Source organism: Schistocerca nitens, chromosome 10 (assembly GCF_023898315.1).
Source record: "Schistocerca nitens isolate TAMUIC-IGC-003100 chromosome 10, iqSchNite1.1, whole genome shotgun sequence".
Lineage (NCBI taxonomy): Eukaryota > Metazoa > Arthropoda > Insecta > Orthoptera > Acrididae > Schistocerca > Schistocerca nitens.
In genome coordinates, this window is record NC_064623.1 from 109568431 (window position 1) to 109588113 (window position 19683).

The window sequence follows — 19683 nt, forward strand, 5'->3', positions numbered from 1 at the left end:
TCGAAACAAGAACCAAAATAGCATTGGAGACAATGTGTGGTCACCGTATCCATACTGGCCACAATGCCCTTTGATGTTTGGTTGAAATGCTGCCAAGTAACGGAGTTGTACCAAGATTCCCTGAGAATTCCAAGTTTTCCAGAAGAATTTACCTTTACTGAGTGTAATAATAATAATAATAATATTTTGCAAGTGTATTAAGGAGAACAATGTAACGGAACAAAGTATTGCATGAGACAAAAGCCTAAGAAAAACTTGTGTGTGCGACTGTGTGAAAATGTGAACTATATAAACCAGATATATTTACAAACTTACTCAAGTATCAGACTCATAAGGAGGAAAATCAATATAGATGCAAAGTAATATAGTATATAATTTATTACATCACAGTCTTGTACACATATACTAATAACATCAACAATAATGACACTGATATCTCACTCCTCTGAATGAATTTACAAAGTTGTAGACCTATAGGAACATATGAAAATAAATTCCGTGCTTATGTACATATAGATACATCAGTTTTTGCAGTTCCATTTTTCTTCATTTACATCGGAACTTTCAGTGCAATCTTTAAAAAAGCTGCTAGCATTTAACGCAATGGTATTCCTCTACAGGACTAAAAAATGTCTTTCCTTGCACTGACATAAAACACATGTATATTTTTAATAAGAAAGAAAGAAAATACCAATAAAAAGATCATTATCTTATTTCTAAGCATGCACTTTTTTATAGTTCTTCCATGTTAACTGAAGTGTGTGAGACAATGATGCCTCAAATGGTAAATTTTCCTTGATTTCTGTGTGCAAAAGCTGTCAGCAATTACACATTCAGGGGTGAAGTAGGGTCATTGTTTGTATTTCTTCCATCATTTCCATTCGTATCTCTGGCATGTCGTTCTGGGAGAACTCCAACTTAGCATCACGTGTAATGCATTCTGCATACTTGCACATGAAGACACCACAGTCACTGTTGTTGCTTTGTTTCGGGATATCCTAAACATAAAGGGAAAAAAAATGTTACGAAGTTTCTAATATATGTGCAATCCAAGCATGAACCACAATTTTAGATCACACTCTGTACAGCACTGAATTTCAGAAACCACAAAAAGATCAAAAATTGTGCAGCCAACAGAAACTGTTTAAATAACACTATCTTCAGATACTTATGGCTTCTCTGTAAACACTTATTTCTCATGCTGGACATGTTTCAGACAAAAGTCTATTTTCAACAGGTGTTCTCTCAAAGATAAATGAAAACACAATATCACAATAAACATAATAAAAGCATTTATGTAGGTACAAATATTTGCACTATATCCAAATACTTCTATTGTATTTATTTCAATATTGTGATTTCGTTTCTCCTCAATAGGACAAGTATTGAAAATGAAAATGGACTATGGTCCAAAACATGCTCAGTATGAGAAATACAAGTTTCTAGAGCAATCTGTGTCACATGATACAGACAAAGTTATGGGATAATCTAATATGCAAATTAGAGAGTCTATAACAAAGATGACAGTTTATGATACAGGAGGGCAGGCCAAAAGCTGAATACATGAATGTGACAAGCCACTGTAACTAGTTGACTCATTTACTTATTTAGCAAGCTAGATCACTAAAGATAGGAGACAGAAAGTAGTAATAAGAAGCATAATTGTTCAAGCAAAAAGTGTCTTTGATAAAAAGAAGGAGATATCTTAAAAAGTAATCTTGCATGAATCAGAAAAAGGTACTGAAAGCATATATTTGGAATGAAGTAGTGTACAGCTGTGAGACTTTGACTCCTGGGACTGAGGAAAGGAAAAACAATAAATTCTTTTGACATGTAATGTTCCAGGTGCATCCTGAATATCAAACAAACTGATAATTTAGTAACACTGCTGGATATGCAACTGGAAGATATGGACATATCAATACGCGTAACGCAACCTACATCTGGCGAGGGCAGTCATGGTGAGAACAGTACCAATATTGCCAGATACTCACGTGAAGCTCTGTATTGGGCAAATACACTGCCCGATAGCAGTTTTCTTTCTAAGTTGTCACGATCTGGCCCACCTCTACCTGCAACTCTGACAGCTGTACTGTTTACTGTGTGTACAGTGCTACAAATTACAGATGTGTGGTTTCATCTTCTGTTAAGCTTAATGGGACTTCAATTACTAAATGTGAGCTTATTGCCTAATTAGTGTTTGGATTGTCCGTCCCTGGTAGCTGAATGGTTAGCATGAAGGGTTGTCAATCAGGAACCATTACTGTTTGGTTTGTGAATTAAAAGACAATTTCAGTTTGGTATTACACACATTAATTATGTTCAATAAACATATTAATTATGTTCAATAAACATTGCTGGCTCTAAGTGAGCATTATAACAGAGAAGTTCACAAATGAGGGCGAGGTCAGAATTCCGTGTACTGTTGACGCATGAGGGGGCTGCTAAAAACAACAACAGAGGGTTATGTCAGTGGAAGAAGAACTAGACGAACACAAGTGAAGCCTATAGATCAAATTATAAAATACATCGACTTTAAGTCCTGCAAAGAAATGGAGGCAAGTGGATATAAAGGCTGGAGATCCTGCCAACCAATTTTCAGAAGTGAGGAGAGCTGCCTCAAGTGTATGAAGATGGTAGCCTTTAATAAACCCAAGTTGGATTCTCACTTTGTTTTGCATTGAAGCAACTGTCTTTAAGCAAAAACTACAACAGCAGCCAGTATTACAACCAAAGACAACTATTAAAAAAAGGTTTGAGGACTAATCTCTGACAATCAAGGACATTAGTGATACAGGGTGTTTCATTTTCTTGTTTTGGATTTGGCTGTTAGTTTCTACACGTGCATATTATTGTAAAATATTGGTGAGAACCACAGGCCACAGGGATACTTAAATTGGGCTGCATGCAGCCTGCGGGTCTCCGTTCGACAACTGCCTTAGACAATTTGTCCTTGCCTTCCATTTAACATTCATCAAGCAGAATTGGTGGTTTAAACCAGTACAATGCAATTCTTAAAACAAGTTGCTAAAGTTACCTCTGAAGATTAAAAGATTTCCAAGCACTGTTACATATGCAACATTAGTAGTGTAGTGATTCAAGAATTTCTGTGTAAATTCCAGAGCCATTCAGCCTTCTACTGTCTCAAACACATGATATTCTAGATACAAGTGTGGGATGGTAAAATCATACCTACTGCACGTCACGTTTGTGTGTGCAGGTTTAAAATCAGTTGCGGGAAGGAGGTAGACGCGGCGGTTGAACGGCACTGACAAGTACCTGTCGGGCAATCCATAGATGTGTTACTGAGTGTATATGGAAGAAACATGGAACCTATATGCAGCATTGTGCTTATTGTGTCACTGATTATTGTTATGTGATACAAGAACAGTTGGAAAAGTATTATTGTGGACTCTTGACTCAGCCTTGGTAGAGGCATGACGTATTTTCCGATCATTTTAAGAGTCATGGTAGTCAAGCCAACTTTCTTTTAACTGTAACTCATTTTGTTTCTAATGTTCAACAGTACAAGGTACTTACAGAAAGTTACATATGTATGTTGAAAGTGTGAATTATATTGTGGATGAAAGTCAAATACATTGTTAACTGACAAAAAGGAAAGGTTGTATGTCTACTAATTTTATAAGTAGAAAGATGCTTAAAAGTTCCTGTACCTAGCGCTATTCGGCGGAGAAGTCACGAGATTTTCCAGCAGCTGACTTTCCCGTAAAGAAAAGGGGCTGCAAAATTCCAAGTAAGTCACCTCGTAAAGAAGTGGGATGTGGTTTGGGGAAATAAATCAGTATAACCCAGACCCACACTGACACTTTTATAAGTCAACAGAATGTTAAGAGTAATTCATTAATGAAGTGGTCAATAGCTCAGCATGTAATGTGTTTTGACAATAACATTACCTTATTTTGTATTTTATATTTAATAACAGATGAAAATGTTAATTAACAATTGTGTTATCATATTTATTAATAAAAAAGTATAATTTTATTTTCAATTACTGGTTATATGAAAATAAATTAAATCAAACCTTATAAGTACAGACCCGAAAATGTAACATGAATTGTTTGGAAAATTTGCATTTTTTTTTAATGATTAGACAAATTTAAAAGTTGGTTTGCTTTTGCAAAAACTTCAACAGAGTTATTCTGAAGTGGCCTATGCTTATTTTGTTCTTTGGGTTCTATTTTAGCTTTCAATGAATGACTGCTTCTGTATTGAAAAGCAGCACCATTTTCACAGTTTCTGATTTAAGATCCCATCCACTTCAATATGAGAAAATATGCAGAATGTTAATTTTGACCTTTCATGCACATTTGCAGTTGTAGCATTGAAAAGTGTGGGCTGCACTGGTAGAACTGACAAGGTCCCCAGTGGCGGGATTTTTGAAACCATTTATATGATGATGAAGATTAAGGTCAAGGTATTGCACACTGCAGGGGCATTCAGCCTAGTGGGCCCTTGTTTGCAAGTAATGAATCGAAAAAAGGTCCGGAATTTCGCAAGATGCTCTACAGCTTTAAAAATAGCAACTGTACTGTTACCATAGCATAACAATTACTGGGCAATACTCACAGGCAAAAGACTGTGAAATGAATCTTGTCAGGTGCTTTGAAGTTTCTTTATTTTTAAATCTTTATCAAAATTACTTTAATTGTTATTTTTATCTAATTAAATGGTATAAACATATATATTTTTTTTATTTCTGTTACTTTGTCACATTGTACTAAACAGCATATTAACTGTTTCAGTTATTCTCACTTCTTCTTCCTTTCACTGTTTTGCTACCTGAAATCTTTGTGCATGTAAATTTAATTACAAGGGGTGTTTGAAAAGTCTGTGCACATATCGAGGTCATGTTTAGTTAGTGGCATCTTTGGAAAGAACGTACACCAAGTTTCAGCCATATTGGTCTGTTTCTTTGTGTTTGGCATTTGTGTGAATCAAGGAAGTCAAGCGATTGTCAAAAAATGGACGAAAAAGAATTTCGTGTGGTGATTAAACATTACTTTATGAAAGGCAAAATGCCTCAGGAGACTAAAGAGAAGCTTGATAAACATTACAGTGACTCTGCACCTTCGATTAATACAGTTTATACGTGGTTTCAAAATTTTCAGAGTGGCCATATGGGCACAAGTGATGCTGAGGTTACGACTCCAGAATTCATTGAAAGAATCCATGACATGGTGATGGATGACAGAAGAGTTAGGGTGCATGAGATTGCTATTGCTGTGGGCATATCAAATGAATGGGTACATAATATTTTGCGTACACATTTGGACACGAGATAGCTATCTGCAAGATGGGTTCCGCGATTGCTCATGCTTGACCAAAAATGGAAGTGTTTCAAGGATGGGTTGCAGCTGTTCAGGAAGAATCCACAAGACTTTAAGTGTCGTTTTGTCACTGTGGATGAAACATGGATACATTACTATACTCCTGAGACCAAAGAACAACTTAAAAAATGGGTTACCAAGGGAGAATCTGCACCAAAAAAGGCGAAGTACATTCCTTCAGCCGGAAAGGTTATGGTGACTGTCTTTTGGGATTCGCAAGGGATAATCCTCATTGACTATCTGGAAAAGGGTAAAACTATTACAGATGCATATTATTCATCATTACTGGACCATCTGAAAACTGAGCTGCAAGAAAAACGCCGGCGATTGGACCGCAAAAAAAGTCCTTGTCCATCACGACAATTCACCAGCACACGCCTTAGCAGCTGTGGTCAAAAAATTAATGGAAATAGGATTCCAACTTGTTTCACATTCCCGCTATTCTCTGGACTTGGCTCCCTCGGTCTACTATTTGTTCCCCAATTTGAAGAAATGACTGGTGGGACAAAGATTTTATTCAAACGAGGTGGTGATTGCAGCAACCAATAGCTATTTTGCAGACTTGGACAATTCCAATTATTCGGAAGGGATAAAGAAATTAGAACAGTGTTGGATGAAGTGTTTATGTCTAAAAGGAGACTATGTCGAAAAATAAAAAAGGTTTACCCCAAACACGTAAGTAGTTTTTATTTTTGCAGGGACATTTCAAATGCACCTCCTTTGTTGTCATTTTCATAATGAATGATAGATTGCTACTCACCATACAGGGGAGATGTTGAGTAGCATATAGGCAAAACAAAAGGACTGTCAAACAAGTTAGCTTTCACACACACACACACACACACACACACACACACACACACACACACGAGACCACTGACTCTGGTTGTCGATGGCCTCAGCAGGCAGACACTGTGTGTGTGTGTGTGTGTGTGTGTGTGTGTGTCAGAGATGGTTGAAATCCATGCTGTATGAGGGCGTTGTGTGTGCAGCAAATATGCACTGGCACAGTACAGATGTAGAAACAGATTCAATTTGGAATGAGACTTGATTGTAGCTAGAAAGACTGCAAAATAACAAAAGCTAAAAACAAACACAAATACAACATGAGAACTCTCAACATAAACATACCTTCGCACACCGGATTTGCCATATTTCTTCACTTAGGGGCTCAACTGATCTCTGTGCACATTCTTCATTCAAGTAACTCCATATGGTCTGCAACAAAATTTTAAAATTACTACATGAATGTACTTATTTAGAATTATTTTCCTGGCATTCCTGAAATTTTATCTATTCATTTTCTGCATAAGCATAAGGCCGTGTAAGCCTCAGCCAAACACCACACGAAATACAACTACTATGAGTGGCAAATTTTGAACATATAGTAAAGCTGTAAAGGAAAATTGTAAGTTGGTAAAACATGAAACTTCCTGGCAGATTAAAACTGTGTGCCCGACCGAGACTCGAACTCGGGACCTTTGCCTTTCGCGGACAAGTGCTCTACCATCTGAGCTACCGAAGCACGACTCACGCCCAGTCTCACAGCTTCACTTCTGCGAGTATCTCGCCTCCTACCTTCCAAACTTTACAGAAGCTCTCCTGCGAACCTTGCAGAACTAGCACTCCTGAAAGAAAGGATATTGCGGAGACATGGCTTAGCCACAGCCTGGAGAATGTTTCCAGAATGAGATATTCACTCTGCAGCGGAGTGTGCGCTGATATGAAACTTACTGGCAGATTAAAACTGTGTGCCCGACCGAAACTCGAACTCGGGACCTTTGCCTTGAATAGTACAGGATAAGGAGTACATCCCTCCCTTATGTCTAAAACTTCTCTTAGTCTCTCATTCTTGTTGTCCATTCTCAGCCCTGGTACATATGGTATAATATCTGTCTTTCTCCATAGTGTATACCTATTTTTCTGAGGATATCAAACATCTCGCATCATTTCACATTGCCCAGCAATACTACTAGGTCAACCGATCCTATGAAGCTGTCTTGATTTTTCTTAATCCTATGAAAATACAACCAAAAGCAATAAACACGTGGGAGTTTGGATCACATTTGCTGAGATTCATTATGGAAGCCAACAAAATTATCAGTATACAACAAAGTGAAGAAAGTATCGTCAGACTGAGTCTCACATCCACTATTGAGTGCAATGTCAGAAGTGTCCATCCAATGCCTTCACCTTTATGCTGATGTGTTGTTGTTGTTGTTGTGGTCTTAAGTCCTGAGACGGGTTTTATCCAGCTCTCCATGCTACTCAATCCTGTGCAAGCTTCTTCATCTCCCAGTACCTACTGCAGCCTACATCCTTCTGAATCTGCTTAGTGTATTCATCTCTTGGTCTCCCTCTACGATTTTTACCCTCCACACTGCCCTCCAATACTAAATTGGTAATCCCTCGATGCCTCAGAACATGTCCTACCAACCGATCCCTTCTTCTAGTCAAGTTGTGCCACAAACTCCTCTTCTCCCCAATTCTATTCGATACTTCCTCATTAGTTATGTGATCTACCCATCTAATCTTCAGCATTATTCTGTAGCACCACATTTCAAAAGCTTCTATTCTCTTCTTGTCTAAAATATTTATCATCCACATTTCACTTCCATACATGGTTGCACTCCATACAAATACTTTCAGAAACGACTTCCTGATACTTAAATCAATACTTGATGTTAACAAATTTCTCTTCTTCAGAAACGCTTTCCTTGCCACTGCCAGTCTACATTTTATATCCTTTCTACTTTGACCATCATCAGTTATTTTGCCCCCCAAATAGCAAAACTCCTTTACTACTCATTTCCTAATCTAATTTCCTCAGCATCACCCGACTTCATTCGACTACATTCCATTATCCTTGTTTTGCTTTTGTTGATGTTCATCTTATACCCTCCTTTCAAGACACTGTCCATTCCGTTCAACTGTTCTTCCAAGTCCTTCGCTGTTTCTGACAGAATTACAATGCCATCGGCGAACCTCAAAGTTTTTATTACTTCTTCATGGATTTTAATACCTACTCCAAACTTTTCTTTTGTTTCCTTTACTGCTTGCTCAATATACAGATTGAATAACATTGGGGAGAGGCTACAACCCTGTCTCACTCCCTTCCCAACCACTGCTTCCCTTTCATGCCCCTCGACTCTTATAACTGCCATCAGGTTTCTGTACAAATTGTAAATAGCCTTTCGCACCCTGTATTTTACCCCTGTCACCTTCAGAATTTGAAAGAGAGTCTTCCAGTCAACATTGTCAAATGCTTTCTCTAAGTCTACAAATGCTAGAAACGTAGGTTTGCCTCACGGGTTCCAACATTTCTACGGAATCCAAACTGATCTTCCCTGAGGTCAGCTTCTACCAGTTTTTCCATTCGTCTGTAAAGGATTTGCATTAGTATTTTGCAGCTGTGACTTATTAAACTGATAGTCGTAGGGTCAGTATTGCCTCACGGGTTCCAACATTTCTACGGAATCCAAACTGATCTTCCCTGAGGTCAGCTTCTACCAGTTTTTCCATTCGTCTGTAAAGGATTTGCATTAGTATTTTGCAGCTGTGACTTATTAAACTGATAGTTCGGTAATTTTCACATCTGTCAACACCTGCTTTCTTTGGGATTGGAATTATTATATTCTTCTTGAAGTCTGAGGGAATTTCGCCTGTCTCATACATCTTGCTCACCAGATGGTAGAGTTTTGTCAGGACTGGCTCTCCCAAGGCTGTCAGTAGTTCTAATGGAATGTTGTCTACTCCTGGGGCCTCGTTTCGACTTCGATCTTTCAGTGCTCTGTCAAACACTTCACGCAGTATCATATCTCCCATTTCATCTTCATCTACATCCTCTTCCATTTCCATAATATTGTCCTCAAGAACATCGCCCCTGTATAGAGCCTCTATATACGCCTTCCACCTTTCTGCTTTCCCTTCTTTGCTTAGGACTGGGTTTCCATCTGAGCTCTTGATATTCATGCAAATGGTTCTCTTTTCTCCAAAGGTCTCTTTAATTTTCCTGTAGGCACTATCTATCTTATCCCTGGTGAGATAAGCCTCTACATCCTTACATTTGTACTGTAGCCATCTCTGCTTAGTCATTTTGCACTTCCTGTCGATCTCATTTCTGAGAAGTTTGTATTCCTTTTTGCCTGCTGTATTTTCTCCTTTCATCAATTAAATTCAGTATCTCTTCTGTTACCCAAGGATTTCTACTAGCCCTCGCCTTCTTACCTACTTGATCCTCTGCTGCCTTCACTACTTCATTCATCAATGCTACCCATTCTTCTTCTACTGTATTTCTTTCCCCCATTCCTGTCAATTGTTCCCTTATGCTCTCCATGAAACTCTGTACAACCTCTAGTTCTTTCAGTTTATCCAGGTCCCATCTCCTTAAATTCTCACCTTTTTGCAGTTTCTTCAGTTTTAATCTACAGTTCATAACCAATAGATTGTGGTCAGAGTCCACATCTGACCCTGGAAATGTCTTACAATTTAAAACCTGGTTCCTAAATCTCTGTCTTACCATTATATAATCTATCTGAAAACTTTTAGTATCTCCAAGGTTCTTCCATGTATACAACCTTCTTTCATGATTCTTGAACCAAGTGTTAGCTATGATTAAGTTATGCTCTGTGCAAAATTCTACCAGGCAGCTTCCTCTTTCATTTCTTAGCCCCAATACATATTCACCTACTATGTTTCCTTCTCTTCCTTTTCCTACTGTCGAATTCCAGTCACCCATGACTATTAAATTTTCGTCTCCCTTCACTACCTGAATAATTTATTTTATCTCATCATACATTTCATCAATTTCTTCATCATCTGCAGAGCTAGTTGGCATATAAACTTGTACTAATGTAGTAGGCGTGGGCTTCGTGTCTATCTTGGCCACAATAATGCAGTCACTATGCTGTTTGTAGTAGCTTACCCGCACTCCTATTTTTTTATTCATTATTAAGCCTACTCCTGCATTACCCCTATTTGATTTTGTATTTATAACCCTGTATTTACCTGACCAAAAGTCTTGTTCCTCCTGCCACCGAACTTCACTAATTCCCACTATATCTAACTTTAACCTATCCATTTCCCTTTTTAAATTTTCTAACCTACCTGCCCGATTAAGGGATCTGACATTCCACGCTCCGATCCGTAGAACGCCAGTTTTCTTTCTCCTGATAACGACGTCCTCCTGAGTAGTCCCCGCCCAGACATCCAAATGGGGGACTATTTTACCTCCGGGATATTTTACCCAAGAGGACGCCATCATCATTTAATCATACAGTAAAGCTGCATGCCCTCGGGAAAAATTACGGCTGTAGTTTCCCCTTGCTTTCAGCCGTTCGCAGTACCAGCACTGCAAGGCCATTTTGGTTAGTGTTACAAGGCCAGATGAGTCAATCATGCAGACTGTTGCCCCTGCAACTACTGAAAAGGCTGCTGCCCCTCTTCAGGAACCACACGTTTGTCTGGCCTCTCAACAGATACCCCTCCGTTGTGGTTGTACCTACGGTACGGCCATCTGTGTCGTTGAGGCACGCAAGCCTTCCCACCAATGGCAAGGTCCATGGTTCATGTATGTAACAAAAATGACTCCACTGAGTGACCAATTGATATGGAACCCAGACTGACATCCATGACATGACAATTGTTCACTGTCCAATACAGTAGAAATAACCTTCTGCACAGTTCTGGAAGAGCAGCAAAATATCCATCTAAGTGTTCCATAATCTCCTCAATCGACTCAAAATGTTTTCCACACATAAAGGGTGCCAAATATGATGAGTATATTGAATTTTACAACAATACATACTCAAGACTCTTCATTTCTTCCAACGTGAAAACACTTTTGTAGGCAGGATTGTCTTGATGATTTTTATTTTTGTCTTTTGCAATCCTAGGCATTTTTTTGTAAATTTTTCACCTACATGTTTAGGAGGGATACAACACTGGCCGCCATGACATTTGCACAAAACAAAGCAAAGCAAGACATTACAGGCTTCACATGGTTCATTTCTGTTCCACAGTCACAAGGCCAAAACAATAATGCATACACTATTTGAATTGGACAATACTCAGGGTGACTATGTGAAAAATCTCAACACCAAGACTGTAACACAAGGAAATTAGCTTGTGTATGGACCCTGGACACTCATATAAAGAACTGAGTGTGTTATAATACTAAGATAAAGTTTGGGAGATCCGTTATGTATTTTTTTATCCGTGTGTAAAGTGGGACTATCAGAAAAGCTATTTCGGGCCATATTGTTTTGTTGCCTGGCAGATGTCACATATGAAGTACAGGATTATGAGCCTTCATAAAGAAGACAAACACAGAGATATCATCCATGTCTTCCGTACGAAGCCCCACTACAGTCCTGAGGCGCTGACAGGGGCTTCTTGTTCTTGAAGACCACACACATACTTGACAACTGTGAAATTTTGACAGGATGGCCTGCCTCCAATGCTCACTGTACTGAAAAGGATGTGACAACACGACCAGAATGTGAGGAACTGCCAGTGCAGCCATAGCAAGGACCACTGACAAGATCTCGATCCATGGTACTGTGGCTCCAATGAGAAATTCTGGAACAAAGAGTCACTGTTTTTCCAGGAGAGTAGGAGAGGAAGCAATGCTGCAAGCTGCGCTGTGCAGCTTTTGCAGTAACTGTTAGCACTGTTGGTTGGTGTTCTGCAGGTCACCAGTGCAAATCTGATTGCTGACAATTATTTGTTATTTAGTATGTACTGTTTCTGGAAGGTACTGACTTACTTTACTTTTTCGTGTCCATAGATTTGTTTCAAAGCCTTTCAGCCCAATGTCGGGCCAAGTCCAATGTTTCTCTCTTCTCAAGCCATAGTTCGTCAAGGGTACACCTTGTGGGGCAGATGGAACACTGTAGAAGGTGTTCCATGTCCTGAACTTCACCACAGTCGCATTTGTTGTCTCCTTCGTCCTTGAAGCCCCATTTGACTAGGTTTGCTTTAACTGGTGCTACACCTGTTCTGATGCGGTTCAGTGCTCTCCAAATCTTCCAGCTTGATGTACTGCCACTGGGTATTTCTCGTGAGGCAGGGTAGTCCTTTGGAGGCTCGCTCAATTCAGTAGTGAGGAATCTCTTGCAGGATTTGTCTGCTACGTCCACATGAAGAACCATGCAGCGGGTGGCGCTCGTCGAAAATCTTTTTGAATTTTTCTGTATGTTCGTGCGCAATTCTTCGGGATTCAGGGGATGAGAATCCAGCTGCTTTGTATATTTTCCCAAGTGGAGTGGGTTTCATGCAGCCTGTTGTAAGCCTGCATGTTTCATTAAGGGCTGTAGTGACTTTTTTGGCATGTGTGGATCGGGACCATACAGGGCATGCATATTCTGCCGTGGAGAAGCAAAGTCCTTGAGCAGTTGTTCGTAATACAGTCGGACTAGCTCCCCATTTACTATTTGCCAGTTTTCTTAGAATATTGTTCCTGGCAGCAACTTTTTGGCAGGTTTTTTCACAGTGTATCTGTACGTCAGTTATCTATCCAGCACGACACCAAGGTATGTTGGTTTGTCCGTATGGTCCAGTTTGTTGCCATTCCAGGTGACATTCAGCTTCCTGTTTGCCTGTTTTGTGTGGAGGTGGAAAGCGCTAACCTGTGTCTTAGATGGATTTGGTTTGAGGGAGTTCTCTTTATAGTATTCAGACATTACGTGTAGCAAGCTTTCTAATTTCCCTTCTACTTCCTCGAAGCTATTTCCTTGCACTGTAATGGCCAGATCATCGGCATACAAGAAATGGGTAGTACGTTCCGGTGTTGGTTGATCATTGGTGTATAGGTTAAATGGTAGGGGGGCCAGCACACTGCCCTGGGCGAGACCATTCTTTTGTCGACGCCATCGGCATTTTTTTCCCGTCCAGCATTACATAGAACTGTCTGTTTTGCAGCAGAGATTCAATGATTTTTGTGAACTGATGATCCTTAAATGTGCAGTACAGTTTTTCCATGAGCTTTCTGTGGTTGATGGTGCCGTATGCAGAACTTAAGTCCACCAATGCTACACCTGTTATTTGTTTGTTTTCAAACCCTTCCTCTATGTGTTTTGTGAGTGCTAGGATTTGACTGGTGCATGATTTCCTGGGTCTGAATCCAGCCTGTTGGGGAATGAGCTTTCGGTCTGCGATATTTGCTGTGCGGTTTAGGATTATTCGCTCGTACAGTTTGTACAGATGGCACAGGAGTGCTATTGGGCGGTAGTTTTTCGGCTGACCTGCGTCTTTCGGAAGGTACTCAAAAATTGATATGTTTGTAATATTTCTATATTCTTGAATATTCAACATATAAATAAATAGTAGCACTCCCAATAGAAGAGTTCACAATAAAAGTGCTTTCAGTGCCAAGTGCTGTTCTTCACTGATGACCCTGCTTTCGGATTTGGACTAGAGAGTGGTTACAACACAAAAATGTTTTCTCTTACCTTCAGACATGACTCATTCTCTCCTCCCATACTGTCGTAATACACAAGTGTCTGCTTTCGGAAATCCACAGCTGCCATACACCAGTGCGTTCCCAGGTGAACCGGAATTATCAAAATGTCATGTTTGAATACATCTACCTGTGGCAAAATGACAAAACTTAGCATTTCAGATCACACAACAGAGGAATTAAATCCCATTACCAAATGATAGCATTATGTTGTGAAACAGATTTAAAATACACACACACACACACACACACACACACACACACAAACACACACACAAGCACCCCTCCATGATGAAAATAAACCTGTAATAAGAATGCTATTACTCAGACAATACATCTGCCCAAGACTGGTCAAGCATTTCCCACTGGTTATTTTGCATGTTAAATTCAAACAGTTGTAAAAGCTACACACAACTGCAGTGAGAATCATGGAATCTCACCAAAACAAGGATTTTTATCAAGGGTTTCATATTTGTGGACCAATCAAATGTAAAAGAAAGGATTAACACCAGAATAAACACACATTCAAGTGTAATTTTCTAGTCTCTTTCCTAACCCCCATCCTCTTCCATTTTCAGCTGTTAAGGGTATACGGAATGAGTTTTTCGGTGAAAAAATCGATTTTTGGGTAAATGCCTTTGCGAAAAATTTAGACTCTCCCGTTTAATACCATGTATAAAATATTTGGATGATGTGAATAGAACTATTTTAAATAATTTTTTAAAATAATTTCGACACACTATGTTCCGCAACTTGTATACGAGGTGCGAAATATACCTGATATAGACAGCCTTGCCAGAGATATAATTGAGCACAAGAGAGTTAGCTTTTCTGTTGGCTACACTCCTAGACAGTTGACAATAGATTCTGCACCATTTGTATTGTTTCCTTTGTGAGTACATCCATGTCATTGTTGTGAAAGTCGTATGCGGAGACGTCATTGAGTTTTCTTTCCTTCAACACGCCAAGACCTAGTCTGAAGGTATTTAGAAAGTGTGTACATTGGCGCAAGAAAGTAAAGTGTACTAAAAATTCGTCTGATTCATCAGTATCTGATGTCCCAGTAGCGACTAACCTCAACACTGGTAGTGATACATTGAGTGATGCTGCTGCCACTACACCGGAAAGTGCTTCAAGAAGAAAACTAGCTGGAATTGAAGAAGAATACAAGAAAATAAATGCTGGGACTACAAAATATGAGGTAATTAACGTCTCTTTATTATCAGACGTTTTGGAGAACAATGTGTGCTGCAAACAATGTGGAAAATGTGGTGTTTCATTGAAAACAAACTTAGATGTAGGACTTGCTTGTGAATTAGAGTTGATGTGCAGTTATTGCAAACACAGTGTTACTTTCTTCAATTCCTCACTTGTTACTGCAGATACAGGTAAACAATACAATATGAACATTAGACTGGTTTATGGATTACGGTGTATAGGAAAGGGCAGGGCTGCAGGTGCCATGTTGTGTGGTGTGATGAACCTCCCTCCTCCATCTTCAAAATTTAACAAACACATAATTGCATTAGGCTCTGTTGTAGAAGATGTGGCACAGGAAAACATGAAAGATGCTGTTGAGGAAGCAGTTGTTGAAAATAATAATAGCAGAGACTTGTCCATAGCTTTTGATGGAAGCTGGCAGAAGAGAGGCCACACATCTCTGAATGGTGTAGTAACAGCTACAAGTGTGGACACTGGTAAGGTAGTTGATGTGGCAATACTTTCCAAGCATTGCAGATGCAAGGAGAAAATGAAAAATAAACATGAAGAGGAATGCATGGCAAATTACTATGGGTCAAGTGGTGGTATGGAAGTTGCTGGTGTAAGAAGTATTTATCAACGCCCAGTAAAATGGTACAACGTTAGATACATAAATTATCTTGGAGATGGTGACTCAAAGGCTTTCAAAGAAATTGAGGAACTGAGACCCTATGGTAACGATGTGAATATTTCCAAACTGGAGTGTGTTGGCCATGTTCAGAAAAGGATGGGATCAAGACTTCGACGGCTCAAGGCTAGCATGAAAGGCAAGAAATTGAGCGATGGAAAAACTTTAGATGGGAAAAATAGACTGACAGATGCTACAATAGATCATATTCAGAAGTGCTATGGTCTAGCAATAAGACAGAATACAGCAGATGCAGAATTAATGAGAAGAGCAGTCTGGGCTCTGTTTTTTCATACAGCTTCAAACAATGAGAATCCCCAACATGGGCTATGTCCAAAAGGAGACGATAGTTGGTGCAAGTACAACAGTGGCAAGGTAACTAAGAAACAATACAATCACCCTCATCACCTGCCACCTGCCATAATGGATGAAATAAAACCAATATTCCGAGACCTCGCAGATATTAGTCTACTAAAGAAATGTATTCATGGCCGGACTCAAAATCCAAATGAGTGTGTGAACCATGTGATATGGAATAGACTACCTAAAACTGTGTTTGTGGGTATAAACACACTTCACTTTGGCGTTTATGATGCTGTTTCATCATTCAATCAGGGCAATATAACAAAGTGCAAAGTTCTGCAGAAGTTGGGGCTCTGTGTAGGGCTACGAACTGCCGCAGCTATGCTTTGTTTGGACAAGGAACGGCTCAGGTCTTCAGATAATGCCATAAAAGTATATTCAAAGATGGCTAGACAGCATAGCAGAGCTATCAAGAGGAAGCTGTTGGGACGATACTGATGATACAAGCTATGGAGCAGGCTTTTACTGAAGTAAAAACTTTGAAGCTAATTTCCCGTAACTTTAGTTTTTTTGTGTATAAGGTACATTTTCTCAGGGCCTATTTATAGTAGAAAGATGAAATTTTCTGTAGTTGTTCCTTAAGACCTTCTAATATATCTGAATTAAAAGATATGTGGAATTATTTTGTATTAATGGATGTAAATTTTAAAATACTTGTTAAAATGTATAACTTTTTTTCACATTTACAAAAATAAAATATCTGAAAAACTATACATTATTTTTTCAAAATTAATAATTCAGCATAAAAGCAGAACACATCTCTGCATTCTGTGAAAAAATCAAGAGTATCGTCCAAATAACGAATGAGAAAATGTTCCTAACTTTTAGCTCAATTTAACATTGTAAGCATAGGGCGTTCCGTATACCCTTAAATGTAGAGTGCTGAAGATGGAACTTTTACATTTAAATGTGAAAGTTGAGTGGCAAAAAAAAAAAGAAGAAAAGGAAGGAAGATTTAGAGTTAAATATCCCCTTGAGGAAGAAGTCATTACGGGCAAAATGGAAACAGAATCAAAGTCAAATGGCTTGAGAAAGGTGAGTTTTCTATACAATTTATTTAGATCTACATCTACAACCATACTCTGCAAAACACTATGAAGTGCATGGCAGAAGGTATGTCCCAATTTAACAGTTGTTAGGACTTTTTAGCATTCCATTAACATATGGTACAAGGGAAGAATGACTGCTTAAATACTTCTTTACATGCTGTAATTAGTCTTTGCCTCTGTGATCTCCATGGGAGTGATACAGACGGGGTTGTAATATATTACTGGATCCATCATGTAAAGATGTTTCAAGACACTTTCTAAGTATGTTTTTGGGAGACAGTTTATGTCTAGTGGCCATTTGTACCGCCCTTCTTCATAGCCATCAAATATCCAAGTCAATCCTATTTGATACAGGTCCCACACCCCGAGCAACATTCTAAGATGGGTTGCACAAATGTTTTGAATGCAGTCTCCTTTGTAGATTGATTGCACTTCCTTACTATTCTGCCTGTGAATCACTGTCTGTCACCTGATTTATGTGTAACTGAGCCTATATGGTTGTTCCATTTCACATCCCCATAAATTTTTTCACTCATCCATTTTTTTGAGTTGGCTGATTCCAACTGTGACTCACTTGCAATAAACACTATTTCAGGTCACTTCTGGTAAGCTATTTTTGTCCCACTGGGCATTATCAAGCAATTTGGAGGTAAGAACAACAACAAAAGTTGTGGACACTTCAATTAAAAGAAGAAGTAATAATAAAACACAGGACAGTGACCACAAGGAGATGCAAAGTTCGTGTGACAAGGCAGAAAACTGATGATGAAAATGACTACAAAAATATCCAACACTATGTTCAAGAATCATTTAAGCAGTACGTTAGGAAAGACTCAAACAGCAGATCTGGTACTTCTATAGGTGGGTTATGGTCAATAGCATATGCAAGTCTGACAAAATTCATAATACGAAATATATACTATTGTATGCACTCACTTTTCTTATTAAGATCTCAGGACTAGCAAGCTACATTAAATCTCTCCTCTACACAGAATCTATGGCTGCCATTGGAGTTAATCAACGAGCCAGCAGGACGTTGGTGAGATACAACAATTTGTGATACTATCACAGTGTGGTGCTAACAGATTATGTCCATAATGGGCAAACTGTCATGGGAGCACACTACAGAAATCTCCTAACGCATTTACAGGAGCCTGTTAAGACAAAGGCAACTAAAGTTGTCCGAAGGAGTGGTTTTGCTGCATCACAATGCCCCAGCTCATTCTGCACAAAACACAGCCCCCTATTCTGCTTCTTTTGGCTGTCAAATGTGAACTCCCCCTCCACCTATTCTCCTGACATGGCACCCATAAACTAGTGACTTCGTCCTCTAGGATAAAGAAATCATTATGTGGTGGCAGTCATTCCAGACTGATAATGAGGAAAAAATGAAGAAGTCACTAGGTACTGGGTGCTGTGTCAGGAAAATATGGGGAGGGGAAGTCCATATTTGATAGCCCAAAGAAGCAGCACAAGTGGCTGTGTTTTGGGCAGAATGAGCTAGGAGAAAACCAAGTCACAAAAAAACTTTGGAAAAATGTCAACAAAAATATCAGAGTGTCTCTACAAAACATTCCTGAAGACATATGGAGAAATGAAAGAATCTCACAATAATGGAAGAGGGCCATCAACCACCCACTCCACAAGAAAGGGTCCAAAACAGACAACAGCTACAGAGAGATCTCACTCACTTAGTAAAATATGAACAAGATATTCTCTAAAATCCTACTAAACACAGCAGAACCCAACTATACTATCAACTTGGAGATTACCAGCAAGTTTAAGGAAAGGAATATCCAGCCCAGAAAAAAAAAAACTAAACCTAAAAAACATAATGGCCCGCCAAAAATCAAGTGGAAGACAATATGTATCCATTTTCGTGGACTTGATAGACCAGAGACAAGAAATCCCTCATTCCTGTACTAAAAGAACTAAATGTAGACAATATAACCACACCCCCAGCCAGAGAAACCCTTACCAACGTATACTCGAGAGCTATCTTTGGCTCTTTTGAGATTAAAAAAACTGGCGTACAGCAAGGACACAGACTCTCCCCACTGCTATTTAACTACATCCCAGAAAAAGTGACAGTGGAACACAAAGTCCTGTAGTTGAATCCTTCTAGGAACAAAACACAAAAGCATCAAAGTCAACTGCCTAGTTTTTTCAGATGATGCGGGCTTACTGGCCGAGACCTGGAAAGATGCCAAAAACCAGACACCTTCAAACTACAAAAATGGGCACAAAGAATAGATCTCAATAGCTTGTTCAAAAAGACCAAGATAACTGAAAAAATCAAAACATTTTAAGGTGATAGAACAACAAATTTCTAGAAGAACTGATCAGCTGTAATGGTCTCGAGACAACAATGGAATCTACAAGAAATAAAGCTTAACTGGCCTTCCACCTCACCAGAAACACATTCTCTTACGGAATGCAACAATAAGACGTTATATAACGGTAATCAAAGTGGAATGCCTTACAGAGAGTCAAAACATTGTCCATACCAATTGTGGCCAAAAGGCTGGAGATCAAAGAAAGGAAAATAGTAAGAAAAATCCTAGCCCCTCAAGCACC

At 39.1% G+C, this 19683-nt stretch overlaps 1 protein-coding gene across 1 annotated transcript in view; it reads right to left on the reverse strand.

Annotated features, from left to right (window-relative positions):
* Window positions 1-391: 391 nt before the first annotated feature.
* Window positions 392-19683, reverse strand: part of LOC126210488 (uncharacterized) — a 347809-nt gene continuing 328517 nt past the window's right edge. The window contains exons 43-45 of the mRNA XM_049939722.1: window positions 13799-13936; window positions 6480-6566; window positions 392-998 (exon numbers count right to left, since the gene is read on the reverse strand). Of these exons, the coding sequence (XP_049795679.1) occupies window positions 834-998; window positions 6480-6566; window positions 13799-13936 (390 nt within the window). The 3' untranslated portion in view covers window positions 392-833. The remainder of the gene's footprint in view (window positions 999-6479; window positions 6567-13798; window positions 13937-19683) is intronic.